The 24,796-nt window shown below is 38.9% G+C and overlaps 1 protein-coding gene and 1 non-coding gene across 4 annotated transcripts in view; both read left to right on the top strand.

Moving 5' to 3' along the window:
- Nucleotides 1-24,796, top strand: part of LOC142161440 (uncharacterized) — a 174,611-nt gene that overhangs the window by 129,031 nt on the left and 20,784 nt on the right. For 2 of the 3 annotated variants that reach the window (XM_075217051.1, XM_075217049.1), the window contains exons 5-6: nucleotides 21,624-21,722; nucleotides 22,922-23,017. In XM_075217051.1, coding sequence (XP_075073152.1) covers nucleotides 21,624-21,722; nucleotides 22,922-23,017 — 195 coding nt within the window. Of the gene's footprint in view, nucleotides 1-11,763; nucleotides 11,845-11,981; nucleotides 12,159-21,623; nucleotides 21,723-22,921; nucleotides 23,018-24,796 lie in introns of those variants that run through there. The other variant, XM_075217052.1, reaches the window with a different exon arrangement.
- Nucleotides 9,597-9,787, top strand: LOC142095947 (U2 spliceosomal RNA). Its single transcript, XR_012678039.1, has one exon. It is a non-coding gene; the product is annotated as a U2 spliceosomal RNA (small nuclear RNA).

Here is a 24,796-nt window from a genome sequence, read left to right as displayed (position 1 = left end):
TCATCCTCACATTTCCAAATGGTTGAGAAATTGGGAAGAAGACTGCTCTATAATAACAATCTGAAATGTCAGACTCACATCTAGCACTCCAGGACTCTACTCAGGATTATGTGGGTGCCTGTCACTCACCGGACTGTGAGTGCTTCTTCCCGTATATTTAGGAACCGTGGTCGTCCTCCATCCTGAGGGTCTGCGCATGCGCAGCCCTTTCAAACCCTTCAGTACCTGTTCCTTTAACTTAATTGGCAGATCAGGCAACACTCCCTATATTAAGCACCTGTGGTCAATACCACGTTGCCTGATCTTGGAGTCTCATTCCCCATGAGCCTCTGAAGGTGTTCCTGTGTTTCCTCGTGTATTCAGCGCTGCTGATTCCTGTGGTTTCCAAACCACTTCTACCCCTGTGGTTTCCAGACCACTTCTACTCCTGTGGTTTCCTAACCACTTCAACCCTCCTGTGTATCATCGTGACTGTTAGCTGATTCCTATCCGCTGCCTCCGTGCACTACAGTCTTCAAACCACTTCAACCCTCCTGTGTATCATCGTGACTGTTAGCTGATTCCTATCCGCTGCCTCCGTGCACTACAGTCTTCAAGCCACTTCAACTCTGCTATGTATCATCGTGACTGTTAGCTGATTCCTATCCGCTGCCTCCGTGCACTACAGTCTTCAATCTACTTCAACTCACCTGTGTGCCATCATGACTGTTAGCTGATTCCTATCCGCTGCCTCCCTGCACTACAGTCTTCAATCTACTTCAACTCGCCTGTGTTTCATCGTGACTGTTTGGCTGATTCCTGTCCGCTGCCTCCGTGCGCTTCAGTCTTCAGCTCATCTCATCTCTCCCGTGTTTCCTCGAGACTGCTACAGCTGATTCCTATCCGCTACTCTCCGTGCTCAACAGTTCCAGCTCAGCTCTGCTCTCCCGTGTTTCATCGTTGCTGCACCTGCTGGTTGCTATCCGCTACCTCCGTGTATCTGCAGAGTCCTGCTGCTGCTACTTCTCAGTTCTACTCGTCCTACAACAGCTGACCCGCTCTCCGTGCTTCTTCGTGTTCCCGCTGGTCTCTACTCGCCAGTCTGCATCGGATCTGCGCCTCACTGTTTTCATCTCATCTAGATCATCGCTACTCTTCAGGGTCCTCCAGGAGTCCAGTCCTACATACTACTGCTTCCTGAGTATTTGTTCCCCTGCTGGTCTACCTACCTGTGCGCTGCACCTACTTGATTACCGCTTCACCCCTCCAGGGACTTCGCATCCTGCCGGCCTCCAGGAGTTCAGGTATCTCTGCACTCCTGTCTGACAGCCTGCTTCTGAACCACGGTATGCATACTTCTCATTGACTGTGCTGGTGTATTGCATATCTTGCTGGACTGAGTTTGTTCTCCTCTGGAGTTTACTATCCGCTGAGACTATTGCCATCATTGACTGTGTTATCTTGTGCCGGATTACCTCAAGTGACTTTCTATTATTGCAGTGCTGTTCAGTCATTAATATATTGTGCATGTTATTGTGGATCAAGTTTAAGGTGCCCGTGTATCCCCTGTATTGCAGTCTCTCCCCGTGCTCCTCCTCACATATATATTCAGTGGTACAACTTGCTAGAGGCAGACCACTGATCCCTGTTTCCTGTGTCACCTGTTCCAGTATCCTCTCACATAGCAGTGGTACAACTTGCTAACGCAGACCACTGACTCCCCGGATACCTCCACTTGGATTTCATTCCTTCACTCAGACAGCGGTACAACTTGCTATCCGCAGACCGCTGACTCTCATCACCTCCTCGTTTCTGTTGGACATTCCTCCTCACTATAGCAGTGGTACAACTTGCTACCGCAGACCACTGACTACCCTCACGTGTCCTTTGTCCATACAGTTCCTCGTGTATTACTACATCCATATTACCAGTGCTGCTAGTCATAGACTTTCCTGAGCATCTCTATCATCTACTATTTCCTGTTCCGTGATCACCCTGCTACCAGAGTACCATATTACCATCTATACTGCTCTGGTAAGCCTATCACCTGGTGATCCCTGGGTAAAGACTCCTAGTGCCCGTGACAGTGCCTAAGTGGTTCTTCAGCCTCAGTGTTATTTTCAGGCACTGATTTGGCTGTTTTGGCGGTGACAGTGACAGACCTACACTCTAAGCGAGAAGGTGGTGCATAGGAAATTAAGGAAGATGCATGACCGTGTTGGGAACTCTCTATTGCAATGACTATTATAGTGAGTATACCAGTGCCAACAGTAGCAGGATCCCTACTACCAAAAAGTTGGCATAGTCTGAGCCTTGTTTTGTCATTGAGGTAGGTATAGGATATGATGGCTATTGTACTTTTATTTGGACAATTCACCACATTCATCAGAAACGTTGTTCTTAATGCTCCTTCTTACATCAAGAGCTGATGTTTTCTTTGAGATTGAATTTGAAAAATAGTGTTTGGATTTTGTGGATGGCTTCTTCCACTTTCTTCCCGCATGAGCTTTCTTACTAGTAGAGTTTGTAATGGTAAAAGTACTGCTACTGCTAGTACTGGTAATGGGATGTTCCTGATCTGTACAGTGATCCATGAATGCTAAGAGGAGCAATGCTACTTGAACAGGTTGGAGCTAATTGTATCTTTCTGCCGCCACACCACGGGAATGCCCAATGTTCTTATTCTTAACAAACAAATGTTATATTTTTAGGAGGTTGTGCTGCTCTCCACTGGTGCTCCTTGCCTGCACCTCTCCAGGGTCCATGCATTACACTGGTGCTTTCTTCTGCCCCTGGTGACGAACCAGAAAGTTGTCTGCTTTAACATCTCTCCACGATAAGTTGGGTGAGCAACGGACCCCGATGAGGAGCCCTGAGGCCTCAGTTATATATTTAACCCTTTCAGAGCAAATGTACAGGATGTTGCACATTCGCCATTCTGCTCCCAAAGGGCAATGAAAGGTACAGCACAAAGTGATCTCCTATTATTATAGTTAATTACTGCACATGTTTTCATCCAAACATGCTATGTTGTAAGATTCGCCCTTTTACACCCTACAGTTTCTCTGGTGTACAGTAGAAAGTGTTAGCGTCTTGGTGTGACAACACACTACAAACTCATTTGTACCACTGATGTTCAGATAAATGATACTTGTTAAGATGTTGGTGTTGCCAAGGCAATGAACTGCAGGTGACACCACTGTCATGAAGTAATTAAGATGAATTTGTGGCACTGAAAAAAATATTTTATCTATAGACCATTCATCGCAAAGCAGCAGATTCTCTTGTCAAAAGTGTGCATCTGTGTGTACGAATTTCACATTCTGATCTGACATAACGAACTAATCAAAATGACATTACACTTGTAGACAGTTCTCGATACAATGCACCTTATACCCACCGGGATCCACTGGCATCCTCAGATCTTCTCTCCGTGACCTGCCCGATTCCAATCTCCCCAGCACCCTTTCTGCAGAGGAGGAGAGGGGGGGTTTGCTATAATTAACCCTTGCATTGCTAGCATTATACTCATGTATGTTCTTTTATCCATAGCCTTAAAACCATCCATTGTGCAGGAAACAAACACTAAACAGCTGAGAACAGCAGGGGAGGAGTTATGAATAAGAAGTAGGCTACACAAAGGAAATCAAATTTTCTACTACTCATGACATTGAAATTGTGTGACCACCTGTCACTGATCTTACGTCACCAGACTTGTAAATTCTCTGAGTTGCTGCAGACTTTATGGACTTTATGACAGATTAAGAGCACAGATCTGGAGGCAGTCGTGTACAGTGTGTACACATGAATTGGCATGTTGATCAGGACTTTTATTTTTCCTGACGATCGTAAAATCGCTAAAACTATCGCATTGGTTTTTTTTGCAGCCTACTCAGCCTAATGCTCTAGTCACTCTATTTTAGGTGCACAGCCTACAAGCCACTGTCCTCCCTACACGCTGTCTGTTCTAAAATGGCAGATGAGAACAATGAGAGGGCTATATATACACACAATATGGACAAAAGTATTTGACCACACCTGTCAATTATTGAATTGAGGTTTTTGAATCACAACCGTTGCCAGAGGTGTATAAAATCAAGCACCTAGCCATGCAGTCTCCATTTGCAAATATTTGTGATGGGTCGTACATCAGGGGCAAACGCAGGATATGCAGAGGGAGGTTTCCACAGCACGCCACCAGTGGGCACGACCAGCATGCATAGGGGGCGGGGCTATAATTTTAGAGAGTGCTTGGTTGCTATCCAACTCTCCCTATCCCCATAATATACATGGGAAATGCTGCGTGCACTACTGTTAGGTGCATGCAGCTCTCTCTTTTCGAGCAGAGCCATGTGAAGTGGGGGCAGGGTCCAGCCACCTCAATTATAGAGTGCCCCAGGCTTGGAGGGGCTTTTCCAGGCACTAGAAACCCCCCCTTGGTTTGCCTATGTTCTGAGAGCTCAGGGACTTCTAGCATGGTACTGTGATGGATGCCACATTTGCAATAAGACGGTTTTTGAAATTTCATCCCTGCTGGATATTCCACGGTCAACTGTAAGTGATATTATTAGAAAGTGAAAGGGTTTAGGAACAACAGCAACTCAGCCATGAAGCGAAAGACTACGTAAAATCACAGAGTAGGGGTCAAAAACTACAGAGGCGAATGGTGCGTAAAAGTTGCCAATGCTCTGCTGATTCCATAGCCGAAGAGTTCCGAACTTCCACTGGCATTAATGTAAGCACAAAAACTGTGCGGCAAGAGCTTAATGTAATGGGTTTCCATGGCCAAGCAGCTGCATGCAAACCTCATATCACCAATGCCAAGCGTCGGATGGAGTGGTATAGTGCACACCACCTTTGACTGTGGAGCAGTGGAAACGTGTTCTGTGGAGTGACGAATCATGCTTCTCTGTTGGGCAGTCAGATGGTCAAGTCTGGGTGTGGCAGATGCCGGGAGAACGTTACCTTCCTGATTGCATTACGCCAACTGTCTAGTTTGTTGTAAGAGGGAAAATGGTATGGGGCTGTGTGACTGGATCACTGATAACTTATGGTATCAATTTATTTAAGGGAAATAGCGCAGGGCGCTGATTTATATAAATTGCCAATGCACTTATGTTTAATATTGTATATATTCTGAGATAGGAAATTGTTATTTCTGAGTCCTGGCTAGAAACTGTTTTCTCCTGTTATTACCTTACTAAAGGATATGCCTTATTTCTGATACATATATCTGATACAATAGGCCTTTGCGGATGGAGGTCTTATGTGCATTGGAATGTATTTAGTATGGAAGTGTCATTGTTTAGGATTTGGAAGGTTGCTAGTGGAAAACCTCCAATTAGGCATATGTGCAAGGGAGTCTGATAGCAGAAAATGCTAACGAAGTTTTGTGATGGCATGCTTGCTCTGGCCAAAGGCCCAGCATGAGGTCGTTACTGTGAGGCCTTTTGCACATTTGTGAAATTTGAGTGAATTTCATAGATAAGTGTAAATTTTGTTAGCCTTGAAATGCATGTAAATCTATGTTTTGGGAAGCAGGGTACATCCTGATTCTAAAAATAGACTATTTCTGAACTGTATTAAAGATGAGCTGTGTGAGCATGTAAGTGATCTTCTGATTTCAATAATTGACCCGATCACTGGTACCACTAACCAGTGTAAACAAATATACATCTTGCTTCAAAGACCTGCTTGGAAACATCTTCAATATTGCTGTATTCCTGTGATCTGCAGATAAGACCCTAAAACTAATCCACTCTCCGGCTGTCTGAGGTTTGGACCCAAACTTTTCCAGTACCACCGCTCTGCCCTGGTCAGTGTGATAGGCCAGGGGGGATCTATCCACAGCAACCCTGATTTATCCTGAGAGGTCAGGGGTACCAGCCCAGGTACACCAGCAACGAGGTACGCTAGCAGTGCCAACTTCCGAGAAGAAACCCGGTTCTGGATGCCGATATAGGAGTCCAGTGCTGGCAGCCTTTGTAAGCCCCTCCTACTGCAGCAATAGGGCGCATTTGGGATAACGAAAGAGAACGGTGGCAAAGTAAGCCCAGACGGTTCCCAGCAACAACAGACGGGGTGGCATAGGCGGCCCATCCTGTCACAGGCTGTTTTTCAGGGATTGGGCTAGGCCCCATATCTCTAGTGAAGGGCAATCTTAAGGCTTCAGCATACCAAGTCATTTTGAGCAATGCTATGCTTCCAGCTTTGTGGCAACAATTTGGGGATGCCCTTTTGTATTCCAATATGACTGTGCCCTGGTGCACCTTACCAAACACCTCTGGGATGAACTGGAATGGAGATTGCAAGCCAGGCCTTCTCATCCAACATCTGTGTCTGACCACATAAATTCTCTACAAAATGAATGGGCACAAATTCCCACAGAAACACCCCAAAATCTTGTGGAAAGCCTTGCAAGAAGAGTGTAAGCTGTCACCGCTGCAAAAGGGGGACCAACTCCATATTAATATCATAATATTAATTATATGGTCAAGCGTCCAAATACTTTTTACACATAGTGTATATATGTGTGTGTGCGTTTGTGTGTGTGTATATATATATATATATATATATATATATATATATATATATATATATATATACGATACTTAAGAAATTTACACATAGAATGTTAGTAAATAAATGAAATAAAACAAATTAGACTTTATTGAGTAAATATATTTTTAAATGTGTTTACAATGCATGTTGTATACACTTGGATTCAGTAACAAATGGATGACATATGGAGAATGTAAAGAATATTTACCAATGATTTGTTATGAAAACATCCCTGTATTTCCATGTTCTTACATTATACGTTTACAAAACACAGCACAGCACAGGAGACTATATTATAGATTTAAATATGCACATCCAGAAAGGTGGCACTGTTCTCGGAACTATCTGCAGCATTGTCAATCAGATGGTCATGAGTGCATACACACTTCCTGATTTGCATAAAATTGTTAATTGTGATTTTTATGCAGTTTAGAAAAAACAAATGAAACAGTGCAATGTGCTTTGGTACGATAAAACATGATCTTTAGAAGTATATACTCTTGCAATATCTGACCAAAAGGTTGTTTATTGTGTGATCTGCACAATAATTGCTTAAGTGTGTACCCAGCTTTACTCTGTTCAAATGTTATCTTAATGTTGACTTATGTTATACGTGTCTCTTAATATTGCACCATACTCTTGCAGGCAGCTGGGATATTTCTCAATCTTTAAACTTTTCTGTGAAAATGAATGCAAATATTTACAAAGGACATTTTGTTCAGTAAGTGCATGATAAATCTGTTTTACAGCAAACAGACTAAGCTTTAGCTACAATCCAGTCAAATACAAATTAGATTGTAATATGTTTAATATGTCAGTAAAAATTAAAACAGGGAAATAATTAAATGGGTTTGTAGATTATAAACATAGTTGCCTACAATCCCGGAATGTCCGTAAGACTCCTGAATTTTTGGGAGTGCTCCCGAACTCTTTGGGGATTAGGGCAACCTCCCGTATCCAGCTCTCCCTGTTGATGAAGTGGGTGGGGCGGGGCTAAACGTGGAATCCTGGCCCCACTAATGACGCGATTCGCGTGGCCACGCCCCCATTAAGGTTGTTCCTCCCAGACTTCTTGCTGCAAAAGTCGTCAATTATGATTATAAATGATCGCTAAAAACATTAGAATATCAAATTAGCAACTCTGGAATTTCTTGCTATACGTGAAAGACAGCTACTTTTATGCTGAATGTTTATTTCGAAACATTGCAATATGGATAATTAAGATTTATCTTTTATCCAATCTGGCGGATACTGCTACCATGGGGTTGTATGTGGAGAGCTTGGGGTCGGCACTTAACTTAACTAATTATTTTGTTTAATAACTTGCTGACAGAACTCCTCCCTTCTGCAATCCCTTCTGTAACCCCTGTAGCCCCAGTGTATTGTAAGAGCCCAAGGAGTTGGGCGTTCAGCTACATTTTTTGCTGGTATTAGTTTATTTTATTTATATTTCCTACTTTACTAAACTTAGAAGAAGAGGCTGCACTGCAGTGCATACACTTGCTGGGTAAATAGTCGAAAGATTTCTATTACCGGGTCTCGGTTTCTATAGGAGGCACATAAGACGTGCCATACAGAAACTGCTTTAGCAGTTACAAGTAGTGACAGCAGCTCATTATCAGACCGTTGTCACTTAAAACCTAAATGTCCGGTGCTGCCATCAGGCAGAGAGCATCGGACACTACAAATGCGGGCAGCCATTTTTTAATTGGATCATTCCAATCCCCTGCATAAGCGGAGGAGGGACTGGGAATCACGATACTGGTCACAAAGGAGCACATAGTAGCAAGAGACTTATGCGGGCTTAATATAGAAGCACCGCGAAACAGCCGCTATTGCCAGAAACTAATGCAGATCACGAAGAAAGTCCAGTACAGTGAAGGAGGGCAGATTGTGTACAACACCCTGTCTAGAGTTACTTGGACAAAGGGAGTATACTCTGAAACAGGGGTTGCATAATTATATCTAATTTCATTGAAGATACTGTTTGGGCTGAAAGCCCAGGGAAAACAGGTACCCTCTATATAAATTACATTCTGCACCTTTTATTCCTAAGGTACACAAATACGAGGAAATGGTTCTGGTGCAGCAGTTACCTGGTTACAGGAACAATGTCAGGTGTATACACCTGTGTGGGCAACTGAGCTGACACAGCCCATAGTGACATGTATTCAGCCACTTGCCAGGCCGGCGGATATATAGCCAGTGCTGCGGCCTTTTTTACCTGTTTCAATTACTGTACTCCCTTCCAAGGTGGACAGCTACCTGTTGCAATAATAGATATGGGTCTGCGCCCGGTTGGCCCTATAGCATCCGGGGTCCTCTCAGGAGACACACGGTTGGTTCATATTTTAGTAGAGGCTTTAAGCCGGTTGACGGATCTTGGTGTCACCAGGTGGGTGCCATGAAAATAAGTGTCATGGGCAGCAAAGTTGCAAAGAACTGCTCCTTCTAGCATGCCATTGATGGAGGTTTTGGGATACTGGTATGAAGAGAAGCAAAATGCAGCCTCATTTCATTATCTGTCATTAGAAGATTGCGGCCCACTGGACCCTCTGATTGAGGTCCTACTGCACCGACACTGAGTTGTAGAAATCCCTCAAGCTTTCTCCCCAATCAGGTTGGTTCTCTGATTGAACAGAATCAGAAAAACATTATCTGTCAGTTCACGGGAGATGAGAGCATTCCTCCCAGGGGTGATTCCAAAGTATACTTGGGCTACAAGAGTGAGGTTTTCCGCTGGGCCAGTTGATCTGACAAAGGTCATTAGTTCAGAGTCAGACCCCTTTCGGCCATTGGCCATTCCCAGAGACAGTGATCCTTTTCGCTAGAAGGCACCCAGGGTCCTTGCTTCTGGAGGGTGTCAAGAGCCTTGGGTCGGGCCCTCCTTAGTTCCGTGCCACACTATTACATGGGATCCTACAGACGAATCAATGATGCTTCATTCTTCGGTTTCCCATGAGATGGAGAAAGGAGTTCTAGAACATTCTCCTTTTGGGCTTCCTAGCCTGATGAGCTGTTTCATCACATACTTACTCTTTTATCCCTCATTATGTATCACTTCTCAACCTTTTGGTTTAAAATCAATTGTGGTATCCATTCTTATAAGTTCATATTTAATATGCCCCTTATATGGGAGCCGACCATGAACAGGACTTGAAGAGCTGGGACATGGAAGAAGAGCTTACTCTTTCCACCCCAAGCACTGACCTGGTACAGCTGTACTCCCAGGACTGGTTCTCATTCTTTTAGTGGGTTACTTCTGCGTGAAGTCTCTTACAATATGTGATAGCAGTCTGGAACCACAAGAGACCCTGACTTCCAGCATTATGTGAGATGCCTACCCTCTACGGCTCCATATGGGAGGTCCATCAGCCTCTTCTTAGGTTATTGCAGGGACTTCACTTAACCAAGTTGCCCCTTCCGTTGCTCAATAGGTCTTACAAAAATTACAACGGTTATAACAGCCTAGCTATGCCCCAGGGGGTGAGGCAGAAATTTGTCCATTCCAGTTGGTTCACTCTCCAGGAATGATCCCAAGGATACCAAGGCCCACAGACGTCGTCCGGAAGCCAAGGTGAATTCTGGCAAAGCAGGCTACATTTCAACTGCCATTGTCCTTCAATGCTTCTAGGCATGAGGCTTCTTGGGCAAATAATCTCCTACTTTGTGACACTCCGTTACGGCAGGATACTATCCAACTCATTCTGTGGGATCTTGCAAGCAAAAGTGTTGGCCTCCTCTCTCCTCTTGGTATCCCAATTGCCAAAATGCTATCTAAATGGGTGCTTGAGACACATTGAGAGTGTACTACCGATAGAAATTGGACTTTAGGGTCATCTTTCTGACCCAGAAAGAGGCTCAGGCAGTTCTTCAAGGATTCCAGTCCTTCTTCAGATCAAAAATACCATGGCCGTGTCATATGTCAACTAACAAGAGGGGACCAGGAATGCCAGAGGAGCGTTAAATTCCAGGTGTCGGGACTGTGTATTAGATTGTGCTACTAACTGGTATTGACACAACTGATCAAGTAGGCGCAGGGTCTCACACACCCCTGGTTTTTACTAGAGACCCCCACAAGGAGGTTTCGGCTTGGCTACAAGAAGTGCACAGGTCACGGTTGTCCATGACAGTTACCAGTGTTTTAGTGGTGTGAGTAGTCAAACGATTCGGGTCTAGCCAATATGGAGAAGCAACAAGGGGAGATCCAAGAGGAATGACAGAGCAACCAAGGTCAAACCAGGTATGTAACAGCCAAATCAGTATCCAGGAGAATGGTCAGGGAACAAGTCAGGTCAAAGCAGGATCAACAATAGTTAGCAGGAACAACAGAGAGTGCTGGAGGCAGGTAAGACCTGATACTCTGGCACCCTAATGTTGTCAGAGCCAAGTTTAAATATGGGCTCCTAGGGGCTGATAGCCTGGCAGTCAGTGACGTCACTCACCGCTGACAGGATGGCGACCAATGGGACGCGCTACTTTGCATTCACCCAGCTGTGCCCAGATTGCCTGACAACACGGGGTTCCCTGACAGAAAAGACAGGCAGCTGTCCTTGCAATATCTTGTTAAGCAATATCTTAGAAAGTTGAGAGGTATGCTATTGCCCTTTGTAATTTTCTATTGAAGCTATCTAGTTACCGCCATTGAGTAAAGAAAGTCTTGTACACATAAAAGTAAGGAATAGTAATATAACCACAGAACAGCTACATGCCCCTTTGTATTATTGTCATCCACCCCAAAATTGCCCTGCTCATGAAACTTGCCTTGTTGCTATGTGGTTAATATAGCCTTTTGCATTTACAATTCAATTTAGTAAATATATAAAATAAATAATTACATGGGCTGGTCTTCACCACTTCTAGTTGTACTTTGCTTTCACTGATCTAGTTTTGATTTCCATTTTAAAAAAACATTATAAAATTAATATTAAAAACATTTTTGCACTTATCTTTAGAGTTATCTGATTAAACAACCATATACAAGTTGGTTTGTTTGCTTGGTACATGACTGTAATAAATTTATAAATCTATTTTTTTTATATGTAAAATATTTTCAAAGTCTTGAATTAAGGACCAATAACCAAACAATATTCTCGAAGGTAAACAAAATAAACATTTTCATACTAAACAATTATTTCCGAAGGTATAGTAAATGAACTCTAGTGACTGGAACAAAGTTCGAGACAATTCAAAATAATCGATAACATTGCAAATAAAATGGACAACTTTGCTACATTGATTTAGTCCATGTAGCTGATTTACTGCCTGTTCATTTCAGTTGGGAAGCACTACGGAGGAGCAAAAGTTAGTTATTTTCTCTTTATTATATTTATCCAGTAAGAATTATTAAAATACATATGCTATTGGTTTTTAAAACTTCATAGAAGATATCTGAGCAACAAGTGGTAGTATATTAAAAAATACTTTTAATTTTACTTTAGGTTACACCACTATGAATCACCATTTGAAGAATATTTGTATTATAATGGTTATGACAATGATGTTATTCTCCGTGAGTTATTCAGATACACCAACCATGTGCTCTGTTGTACAAGGACTTCCAGGTCTAAATGGCAGAGATGGAAGAGATGGGACCAATGGATTAAAGGGTGACCCAGGTGTGAAGAAATTATAATGATTTATAGTTTCAATTTTAGTTGGATAGTTTTTAGATCCAACATGTGTATATATGTTCTTAAAGTATAGTCACATTTTATAGTCTGATTTTATTAAGTAACATTGCTATGTGATTAAAAGTCCACCCCACTGTTTTTACCAATCTGCTAGGGCATGTATATATGGAACAAATAGCATAACAAGAGCCCCTGACTGTAGCGGGTAATTATGAAAGAAACAAGGTGAATTAGTAACCTTACAATGTCACTGCTAATTCCTTAACAGCAAGGACCTAGTTATTTTACACTTTACACCTAATAGTAAAATTCTGTTTTGGTTACTTTCTAAGACACTGTGTAGATGGCAAAACCGTAAACACACACACACACATATATATATATATATATATATATATATATATATATATATATATATATATATCTATAACATCAAAAAGACAGGGGCGCTTCCATAGTGTAAAATCCAAGTAAAATGTTTATTCCCAAAACATTAAAATTGCATGTACCAGAACTGAAAAGTTTTCAGGCATAAATCAGTAGGTATCTAGCATCCAAGTGGGGATATCATACCAGTGTGATCCTCACAGGTATTCCACAGTCACCTCTACGCGTTTCATCCTTGAGGACTTCGTCAGGAGGTGTGGATCTCTCTACAAAAGGTTTGGCTATTTATAAGTATTTACTAATTGATTCACAGGTGGAACATCTCTGCTCAGGTGGAACATCTATGCTCACATAACGGAGCAGCAAGCACATATTAAACAGTATCAGTATAATTTTTACAATAATTGCAAACATTATAAACATCCAATTAGAACATACAATATGTACAGAGTTAATACAAATTTATAAAGTTAGAGCATACATTATGTACAAAGTTATACAGAGTAATAAGATTATAAAAATGGTGTGATCTCACACCCTTCATTAAGATCCAGCGGGACAAAGGTATTCAAAGTATATATCCAGAAAGTCTCTCTCTGAGCTAGCTTCAATAAGCGATCACCTCCTCTTTTATTCATTTATACATGTTCGATCGCCTTGAAACGGAGAGATTCTGGATTAGCATTATGACAGGCAGTGAAGTGTTTAGGAACACTATGGTTATCTACTTTATGCAAAATATTTCGTAGGTGTTCAAACACTCGTATTTTAACTGATCTCTTAGTCTTTCCCACATATCTCTTTCCACACCCACATTCCAACAGATATATTACATAGGTAGTATTGCAATTCATGCAGGATTTAATAGTTCTTTCTTTCTTATTATTCAAATCAAAGAAGTTTTTGTGATCTTTGTGGACATACTTACAAGCTTTACAATGTCCACATGCAAAAAAGCCCTTTGTTGGGACTAACCAACTGTTGTTTTTATTAATGGGTTCATTCAAATAAGAAGGAGCCAAAAACGATTTTAAGATCCTAGGTTTTTTAAAAATAATCCGTGGTTTAACTGGTAAAACACTCGTAAGAGACGGATCCAGTTTTAGAACCGGCCAGTGTTTTTCTAAAGTTCTCTTAATTTGCTGATTTGCTATATTGAATGTAGTAACAAATGCACAGTCAAATCTATCAGAATTAGACACTTGTTTTTTCTTATCCTTATACACAAGTAATTTGGTCCTATCACATTGTCTGGCTTTAATTAGACTATCCACTAAAATGTTTTCTGGATACCCGCGATCACGGAATCTGTCTATTAAAACCGCAGCTTGTGTTTCAAAAGTGTTTAAATCTTCACAATTGCGTCTGATCCTCAATAGTTGTGAAACAGGTATATTATCTTTCCACTGTTTTAAGTGACAGCTCTTATAATCAATATAGCTATTGCTATCAACCTTTTTAATAAAAGTATATGTATCAATATTAGATCTCTCTTCAAACAACTGTGTATCCAACACCAAATCTAAAAATTCTATTTTATCTTTGTTAACAACAGATGTAAATTGTAATTCATAATCATTCACATTGATCTCTTCAATAAATGATTGGAAGTCTGTTTCAGATCCTCTCCAAATTACCAGAATATCGTCTATATAGCGCTTAAATAAGACAATATTCTCCATATAGGTACTATTTGCATAAATCACATGATTCTCCCAATGGCCCATATATATATTAGCATAACTGGGTGCACAAGGACTGCCCATCGCAGTCCCTCGCACCTGATGGTAAAATTGGTTCAAGAAAATGAAAAATTTATGTTCCAATATATATTTGGTGCATTCTACAATAAATTCACATTGTGTAGTATTTAGTTTACTATCATTATTAAGACATTCTTTAACTGCTTGTAACCCTTTCGCATGTGGGATTGCTGTGTACAATGATTGTACATCTATAGTACACCAGAAATAATTGGTTTGCCATTCCACATTTTTAACGATTTGTAATATTTGAGTAGAGTCCTTAATATAGGACTCTAGATTTGGTACATAATTCTTTAAATGAAAGTCTACAAATTCGGATAGGTGTGCTGTCAAGGATTCAATACCACGAAAACGATACAGACAAGACACAGAGGAAAGAGAGCCAAAAAGAGATCACAGAAGGAAATAATTAGTGATACTCCGATACAAGGAATTTTTAATTTGTCAGACAAATCTCTTTCAGACGATGAATTGAAACTGGAAAGATAATATACCTGTTTCACAACTATTGAGGATCAGACGCAATTGTGAAGATTTAAACACTTTTGAAACACAAGCTGCGGTTTTAATACAGATTCCGTGATCGTGGGTATCCAGAAAACATTTTAGCGGATAGTCTAATTAAAGCCAGACAATGTGATAGGACCAAATTACTTGTGTATAAGGATAAGAAAAAACAAGTGTCTAATTCTGATAGATTTGACTGTGCATTTGTTACTACATTCAATATAGCAAATCAGCAAATTAAGAGAACTTTAGAAAAACACTGGCCGGTTCTAAAACTGGATCCGTCTCTTACGAGTGTTTTACCAGTTAAACCACGGATTATTTTTAAAAAACCTAGGATCTTAAAATCGTTTTTGGCTCCTTCTTATTTGAATGAACCCATTAATAAAAACAACAGTTGGTTAGTCCCAACAAAGGGCTTTTTTGCATGTGGACATTGTAAAGCTCGTAAGTATGTCCACAAAGATCACAAAAACTTCTTTGATTCGAATAATAAGAAAGAACTATTAAATCCTGCATGAATTGCAATACTACCTATGTAATATATCTGTTGGAATGTGGGTGTGGAAAGAGATATGTGGGAAAGACTAAGAGATCAGTTAAAATACGAGTGTTTGAACACCTACGAAATATTTTGCATAAAGTAGATAACCATAGTGTTCCTAAACACTTCACTGCCTGTCATAATGCTAATCCAGAATCTCTCCGTTTCAAGGCGATCGAACATGTAGAAATGAATAAAAGAGGAGGTGATCGCTTATTGAAGCTAGCTCAGAGAGAGACTTTCTGGATATATACTTTGAATACCTTTGTCCCGCTGGGTCTTAATGAAGGGTGTGAGATCACACCATTTTTATAATCTTATTACTCTGTATAACTTTGTACATAATGTATGCTCTAACTTTATAAATTTGTATAACTCTGTACATATTGTATGTTCTAATTGGATGTTTATAATGTTTGCAATTATTGTAAAAATTATACTGATACTGTTTAATATGTGCTTGCTGCTCCGTTATGTGAGCATAGATGTTCCACCTGAGCAGAGATGTTCCACCTGTGAATCAATTAGTAAATACTTATAAATAGCCAAACCTTTTGTAGAGAGATCCACACCTCCTGACGAAGTCCTCAAGGATGAAACGCGTAGAGGTGACTGTGGAATAACTGTGAGGATCACACTGATATGATATCCCCACTTGGATGCTAGATACCTACTGATTTATGCCTGAAAACTTTTCAGTTCTGGTACGTGCAATTTTAATGTTCTGGGAATAAACATTTTACTTGGATTTTACACTATGGAAGCGCCCCTGTCTTTTTGATGTTATAGGTGTGTTGCTGTTTCCCCGTGGAAATCGGGTGTTTGAAGGGAATGGCGCGCAGAGTACGGTCTGCTTGTGTTTAAAGTATCGTGGACTTATACAACGATTAAGAATAAGCACTACCAAATACTGAACTTTTAACTATCGTGCGCACCGTCTCTGTATTTAATATATATATATATATATATATATATATATATATATGTATGCATATATATATATATATACATATCTATATATAGCTATATATATATATATATATATATATATATATATATATATATATATATATCTATAGATATGTATATCTATATATATGTCTATATACATACATATCATATATGTATATATATATTTATATCTGTTGTGTGTTTAATTGCTATCTGGTTTTTGATATAAGCTGCTTATACCCACGTTTCCTCTATATTTTGTTCGATAATGTGGAAATCAGCAAATAGAATTAATCTTAGAATTGATTTTTGTCAAAAAATTTTTGATGACAATATGGAGACAATTGATAAGAATAGTGATTTAGATCAACTATTCTGGGACATTGAGAAGCTATTAATCAAGGAAACAAAGGCATGGTGGGATATAAAATGTCTACAATCATACCTGGAGGTAAATAGAATTCCCGGGGTCTTAGACTTAATAAAATACCCACTTTTGGACAGGATAACCATGCTTTTATCAAAGAATGGGACAACATATTACATGATTGTTCATTAAAATTGATCAAATTGATAATCCTTGAGAAAACTAATATTTTTAAGGAAGTTGAGAAAGAACTAGAAGCCAAAGAAACTCTTTTACAACCATTTAAGGAGGATATCAATTTTAAACCCAATGAGCTAGTACTGAATAAAAAATTAGATAGGATTGAAACAGAAGTGATAAAAATTAAGGAACGAAAATTTCAGAGAGATAAAAAAGACTATTTACAAGATAATGTTAAAAAATGGTCTAAACCAAAAACTAATATTAGATTTGCAAATAGGGACTTCCCACAGAGGGACTCTGTAGTCAATAATAAATTGAAAAAGGTCCCCATAAAGAAAGATACTTCTTACTCTAGTCTGAAAATGAACAAACAAGTCCATTTTGATCCGATACTTAGAAACAGATTCTCTACCTTGTCAGTATCAGACAGTGACACAGATGATTTTTTATCTCCAGGCCCGTCAAGACGGGAAAAATCATTATGCCACAAATTCCAACTCAAAGAGAATACAAAGGTAGCCTCGCCCCTAAAAAGGAGGTATACCGACGACGAGGAAAACGAGGGGGAGTTCAAATCTCACAAAAGAAGGTTCCTCTAGATTCTAATGACACTCTAAGTACTAAAGGGATATTTAATCTTTCCAAACATAAACTGTCCAAATCTGAAGTTTCGGTACTCAATAAAGGACTCACTTTTGCCCCTACCAAACATCCCAATAAGTTTCAGATGTATGTAGACATACAGAAATTTGTACGTAAACTGACACTCAAAAGGCATTTTGCTAGGAAGGATTCAGCCTGTCTCCAAAATTTTGAGTCGTCTTCTAAATCTGGCTTGAAATTAACATCTAAATTTTACCCACTGGAGTCAAAAAGTAACCATATCCATATTTTTCAGGATCTGGTTGTTCAAGATCTTTGTTATTCTGACTCCAGTAACAAAGTGAAAGGTAATTTAACCATTCATGAGAAACAAGCGCTAAAGGAGCTACAATCGAATAATAATATAGTCATCAAACAGGCCGATAAGGGGGGAGGTACAGTAATTCTTAATCGGTCTGATTATGTGGCAGAAGCCAACAGACTTTTGGGAGACTCGACAGCATATTTAAAATTAGACAAAGATCCTACCCATGATTATGTTATTTTATTAAGGGAGCTACTATCTAAAAGTCTCCATGCTAATATTTTAAATAAGGATGAATTCCAGTTTTTGTATACCTCTTGTCCTATCATTCCTACTTTCTATTACCTCCCTAAGGTCCACAAGGATCTAAAAATACCCCCAGGACGACCGATAATATCGGGTATAGATTCCTTAACGTCCAATTCATCAAAATATATAGATTTGTTCCTAAAAAAGTATGTAAGTTCTCTTGCATCCTACTTGAAAGATACTAATAATATTTTACAAATATTAAAAGATTTTGTTTGGGATAATTCATTTTACTGGGTTACGATCGACGTACAATCCCTGTATACGTCTATACAGCATGAGAGGGGGATTGAGTCATGTAGGGAATTTCTAGATAAAGATGAATCACTTACACCAGACCATAAGATTTTTATCTGTGATCTTATTCGCTTTGTTTTGTCCCATAACCATTTTAGTTTTCTGGATACCTTCTACCTCCAGATTTGGCGTACGGCCATGGGAACAACGTTTGCACCCAGCTTTGCGAATTTGCATATGGGAAGCTGGGAGGCTAAATACATCTATCAGCCGAACCCATTTACAGATAAGATCAAACTGTACAAACGTTACATTGACGATATTTTGGTAGTGTGGAATGGTTCATGTGAGGAATTTAAGGAATTTTTACAATATATCAGTAATAATGAATACAATCTTAAATTTACTGCCAATATCAACAAGACACAGGTTGAATACCTTGATCTAATCTTAACATCAAATGGCACTGAAGTTATTACCAAAAACTTCATAAAACATGTGGACACTAACAGCTACCTGCATTATGGCAGTTGCCATCAAAAGAGATGGAAAGATAATATTCCCTTGTCCCAGTTTAATCGATTGAAAAGAAATTGTAGTTTGAATTCAGATTTTGAGGAACAACTAGATATTTACCTGGGTCGTTTTAAAGAAAGGGAATATCCAAACGAGCTCCTTAGGGAGGCAAAGAATAAAATTAGAACTAGGGATTGGATGGAAGCATTACAATATACAGAGAAGGTTGATAGGAGAGATTTGGTACCCTTCATCACGGAATTCAATAGTGGTGAAAATTTGATTAAAAAAACATTGAATAAACACTGGGGTATTTTACTAAAAGACCCGGTTCTGTCTAAAATTCTTCCAGATAAACCGTCTGTAATATTCCAAAAAAATCGGAATTTAAAAGATTGCATTGCCCCCAGCTTATTGAGGAAAAATATTCCACCACAAAAACCTTCAGGCCTGTTGTTAAATAACATAGGCTCAGTACAATGCACTCATTGTAACGTTTGTAAATATATGAATACGGCAAAAACTTCCTTTTATAATTTTGACAATAGCAGACAATTTAATGTGAAACAACAAATGGACTGTTTGACAACTTCGGTTATCTATATGTTGGAGTGTTCGTGTAATTTAAAATACGTGGGTAAAACGAAACGCCCATTAAAACTGAGGATTCAGGAACATGTACGTAATTAAAAACGGAGTACAGAGTCACTCCGTATCAAGACATTTTGCTTTTAAACATAGTTGTGATCCTAAACATTTTAAATTCATGGCCCTGGAAAAAGTATCACTAAATTCAAGGGGAGGTGATTTACAACAGAAACTTTCCCAAAGGGAAATGTTTTGGATTTTCCAGTTGGGTACTTTAATACCCTCTGGTTTAAATGAAATGTACCAAATAGCCCCCTTTTTATAATATGTTTTTTAATATTTTTATAATACTTTTATACATGTTTTTTATAATTCATTATGTATATGTTATATTATATGGTATTTATTGTTTGGTTAACTTGATCTTGCAGGTTTTTGAAGCAGGATCAGTTTGTTGTATATTTGATGTATATTAGATGGAGGTTATAGCGTGCAATTAGATTGTTAACTTTAAGCACTTTATTTAGATTATATATTGATATGATGGTTATTTTTATCATCATATAAATTTAATATCCTATCTGTTTATCTAAGTACATATGAGAGGATGTTTTGTTCCTTTGTTTGCTTGTGCGCATTGTTGTATTTGTCACCATGTATCTTATTGTATCTCACGGAGTAGCTATAATTGTCCTTAATTCTAAAATTGTACATATCGATAAAGTTTTTTCTTGCGCATGCGCAGTGTATGGCGGTTCTGCGCATGCGCCAAAATGGCGCGACTGTCCGGTTATAAGGCCGGTATTTTTGAATGTTCAACATGTTATTTGCTCCTGAGGAAGTCCCACTGTGCTGGGACGAAACGCGTTGAGCTGTGGTCGCTATTGGCATCGTTATTCTTACCATATGTGAGTTACTACTACTCTTTTTAATAAATTGTCATTTTCATACCTTTACATTGCATCCTTTTGTCTATCTCATTCATTACCGCCCTGGATGACTTCTGACTGAGGAATTGCCGTTTTAGAGCTCACTTCACATCATCTGGTACGCAGTACAAGTTGCTTGTGTTTTGGAAGTGTACTCTTAATATTAACCCATTTGGTGCTGGGCTAACAATTGATCCTGGTGGAGGTTTATCACATTTGGTGATATATTATATAACTATATTACACTATACGTGTTTTTTCTATTTTTGATCCACATTGTCGCTATTGTTGGAGAGGGGGAGATATCACCTCAGAAGAGGAACTCCGATTCTACCACATGATCTTTGACTTCATCTTTATGGTACGCATTTTATTACATCTTCCCAAATTACTTACAATACTACACATTGGGGCGCCATACTTGTTTATCTACCCGCAGTTACTACACCCTTCCGGACTAACCATCTGGATACAAGTGATTCAAGGCTGCCGCTCTTAAACAAGCTATGTGTTTTTATCGGGACTGATTGTGTCTATTTGGTAAATCTTTTCACCAGTTATTTATATTGGTGGTTACGTTGTGGTTATTAGCGCTGTTTTTATATCTGTTAAGAGTTTAATATATATTATATATATATATATATATATATATATATATATTGTGGCAAGAGCCCGCTACTGCAGAAGCACACGCGAACAACAACTTCCTTTTTATGGTGCTTTATTGTCAGGATGGTAAATGTTTGACACCGTATACTTGTACAGCAATCATGGAGACCCTAAACACTAGCTATACATAGTCCAGCTCTCTCTCAGGACCAGCCAGCTCACCCAGCATTGGTCTCCCTGAACAAATGAAACAAACAAGCTTTTATACATGATGCTCCTCCCCCAGCCTTAGCTTGATGGACAGGTGACACACCCACCTTCTCTTTAAAAGAAAACACCCATCACTGCCTCTGTTTGCAAAACCAGACACGCCCTGTCTGTTTGCTGAGAGGAAGGATTTCAGATCATGTAAGTTTAACCAAATTTAAACTATTGCTTTTCATACATAAGTCTTCACTCTAGGTGCACTACTGCACAAATGTTTTACTCTACCTCCCTGCTTTCTCTGTATATTGCCAGCTAAATGCCTCCTTTTGTTACAATATATATATATATATATATATATATATATATATATATATATATATATTTAAATTATGCTACTTAACTCTGGTATTGTAATGTATATCTTCTATCTATATCTTCTTAAGGTCTGCATGGGGGGCCTGGAACCCCAGGTGAAAGAGGCAGTGCTGGTCCCCCAGGGAAAATAGGACCTAAAGGAAATCAAGGGGATAATGGAATTGCAGGTCATTTGACTGTTTATATATATGTCTGTATATTAGAATGACACAGCCTTTTCCACTTTCCAAAGGAGTCTATAGATGAGCAGACCCAAGCCCTCTGCCCAGCTGTCAAGCAGCCAGAAATATGTCCAATTTGGTCCTGAGTCCAATCTGGCCATTCTGTGCTTGGACCAAACAGTAGAGTATTGTTGCCAGTTCCTAATAACATCTAAAAGATCCTGATCGGCTGTGTTTGGGGTCAATACCTATTGTAATTTAAATGCAAATAGGTCTAACTTTACCTAAATGTCCAATAGAATCACAGTATTTATGTACATCTTAACTAACATATTCTTGCAGATAAGGGATTGCATTTATAAAGCTAAATAATTGAGAAATATATACCTGCCCACATTCCGCTGGATTCATAGGTGAATTTACAACACACCTGGTTTGATTAAAAATCCAGTCCACCTTTAATACTGACAATATTATAGATACTAGGCCAACAAGCTATTCTCAATTTAAAGTCTTTAGGCAGCACATTTGAAGCGCTTTGACACTTAAGATATGCTCCTAATAAGTTACTGTATGGCCTCTCCATTAACTTTAATATATTTCTAGGAAAAAAAAGCTATAAATGCCTATTTACCATACCTACAACACTTTAGAAGATGCCAATTATGCCTTGTCCACTCACAACACAGAGTTATCTCAGTTTAAAATACAATTACATGGCTGAAAAATGAATATACATTATGAGACTAGTGTCTACTTATGTGAAATTAAAGTATATTATGATCAGACAGGGCAAAATAACCTATACACAATATCACTCAATTGCATGAACTGGGAGACATGAAACGACATGTGTTTTGCTTAAAAGAATAACCCAAAGCCACAGATATTATTTTAACTAAATAACTCTGCTACCTCTCACCAGCATAACAGATTGTTCCCTTTCCCTGTACTCCCACAAATGCTTAATTATGCACTCTGGTGTTGCTGGTTAATGGTCATTTTTCCAGATATCAACTAGCTGCAAAACATTGAATGATTACATCAATAAGTGTAAAACAGAAACCATCTGGATGTGGTAGTCAGGGGGAATGGTAATTTTATTACAAGCAACTTTACCATAGTATTCTTTTTTTAAATTCCCACAAACTGCTTTTTATTAAACATAACCTGACAAATCATTTGTATACCATGCCTATTCTTAGGTCCAACTGGAAGTAAAGGCGACAAAGGATCCACAGGAGCCACTGGAGTTGGTACTCCAGGTTTGAAAGGGGACAAAGGAGAGAAAGGAAATCAAGGTATTTACTGAAAATGATAATCAAAACTATTAGTGAAATTACCTTTTAAAAGCTCAATCTTTTTGGGGAATAAATCAATATGCTTTATAAACAGATCATGAACAATTGATAACTATTTTATTCTGTTACTAAGTAGCAAAGCATTAATGGAATAAATCAAGTGCAATTACCTTGATTTTTACATTTCTGACGTAAGTAAAGTTGGAACAAGCAACAAAAACATGACTTAGCAATAAACTAAGCTTGGAATGTAGAAAAGCAAAACCTGTATTTTCAGATGTATTTCACAACTTAGCACTAACATGCAAAATGTCATGTGCCACAAGCAATGGATGTTTGCTGCATTAATTAGATAAGCATAAATTAAATATGGACAATAGAGATATATATCAATTAGACAGACATATTGTAATTTTTTATGTTAGTCAACATAGATTGTAAAATTATGTGGAAAGTTTAAAATAGAATATTAAATATTTATTATTATTATTATTATTATTAATTTTTATTTATAGGGCGCCACAAAGTATCCGTAGCGCCGTACAGGGACAAACAATGGCACAGTACAAGGTGAAACAGCACAGTACAAGTAACAGTAAGCACTATAACTCTGGGGGCTCAGGCACAGCATGAAAGAGAGGGAGGGAGGGGAAAAGTGAGTATAGGCAGGTAACTATGGCCCAAGAGGGTGGGCACAGATGACAGGTTGAGAGTCACTGAGGGGAGCAGGGAGAAGCGAGAGGAGACAGAGGGCAGAGGGACCGAGAGGAGGTGAGCAGAGTAGCTGGAGAGCGCAGTTAAATATATATAAATATTTATATATATGTATATGTATATATACGTGTATATTTATATATGTATATATATATATATATATATATATATATATATATATATATATATATATATATATACAAGTTAACCCGTGCATGATACTCATGCATTCTAGTCAAATCAAGCTACTTAAGGTGTTAAAAAGGTTCTTGTCATGCATTTGGGCCATAGTCCAGGCATCCTCAGGGGAAGAGTGTTACTTCACGATGTAAGCGCCCTTTTTTAGCGTGGTTTTGTCCACATGTCACCACCTCATCATTCTTCTCCATCACCTAATCCTTAATTTTCATCGCCACATCTATCCAGATGTCTATCCAGACACAGGGATCTCTCTCAGCGGTCCTGAGTATCACACTCCTCTCACTCTGTCACCCCCGGCAACCACCAACCACTCCCCACTGTCACCCCCGGCAACCACCAACCACTCCCAACTGTCACTTCTCCTTCAAGAAATATATATATATTTTTTTTAAATCTTTATAAACACTTTTAACAATTAACAAATTAAATTAACAAATTAAAAACATCTTAGTATACCAAATTTCAGCCCTTTCTGAGTTTTTTTTTCCACACACACTAAGAATTTAGTAGGTCAGTGTATAACTCCGCCCTGCAGGTGGCACTGCATCTTGGTTTTATTTTTTACACACACACACACACACACACACACACACACACACACACACAGACAGACTAACACACGCCACTAAGCATTTATATTATAGATATATATATATATATATGTGTGTGTGTGTATATATATATATATATATATATATATATATATATACATATATGTATATACATATATATTAGAGATGGACGGGCTCGGTTTCCTTAAAACCGAACCCACCCGAACTTTGGGGTTCCGAGTACTCTTGCGCCTATTCGGATTCCAAAACGAGGCAAAACGTCATTCTGACGTTGTTGGATATCGGATCTCGC

Source organism: Mixophyes fleayi, chromosome 6, assembly GCF_038048845.1.
Source record: "Mixophyes fleayi isolate aMixFle1 chromosome 6, aMixFle1.hap1, whole genome shotgun sequence".
In the NCBI taxonomy this organism is placed as follows: Eukaryota; Metazoa; Chordata; class Amphibia; order Anura; family Limnodynastidae; genus Mixophyes; species Mixophyes fleayi.
The sequence above is the reverse complement of the archived record's forward strand: the minus strand, read 5'-3'. Positions and strand labels throughout refer to the sequence as shown.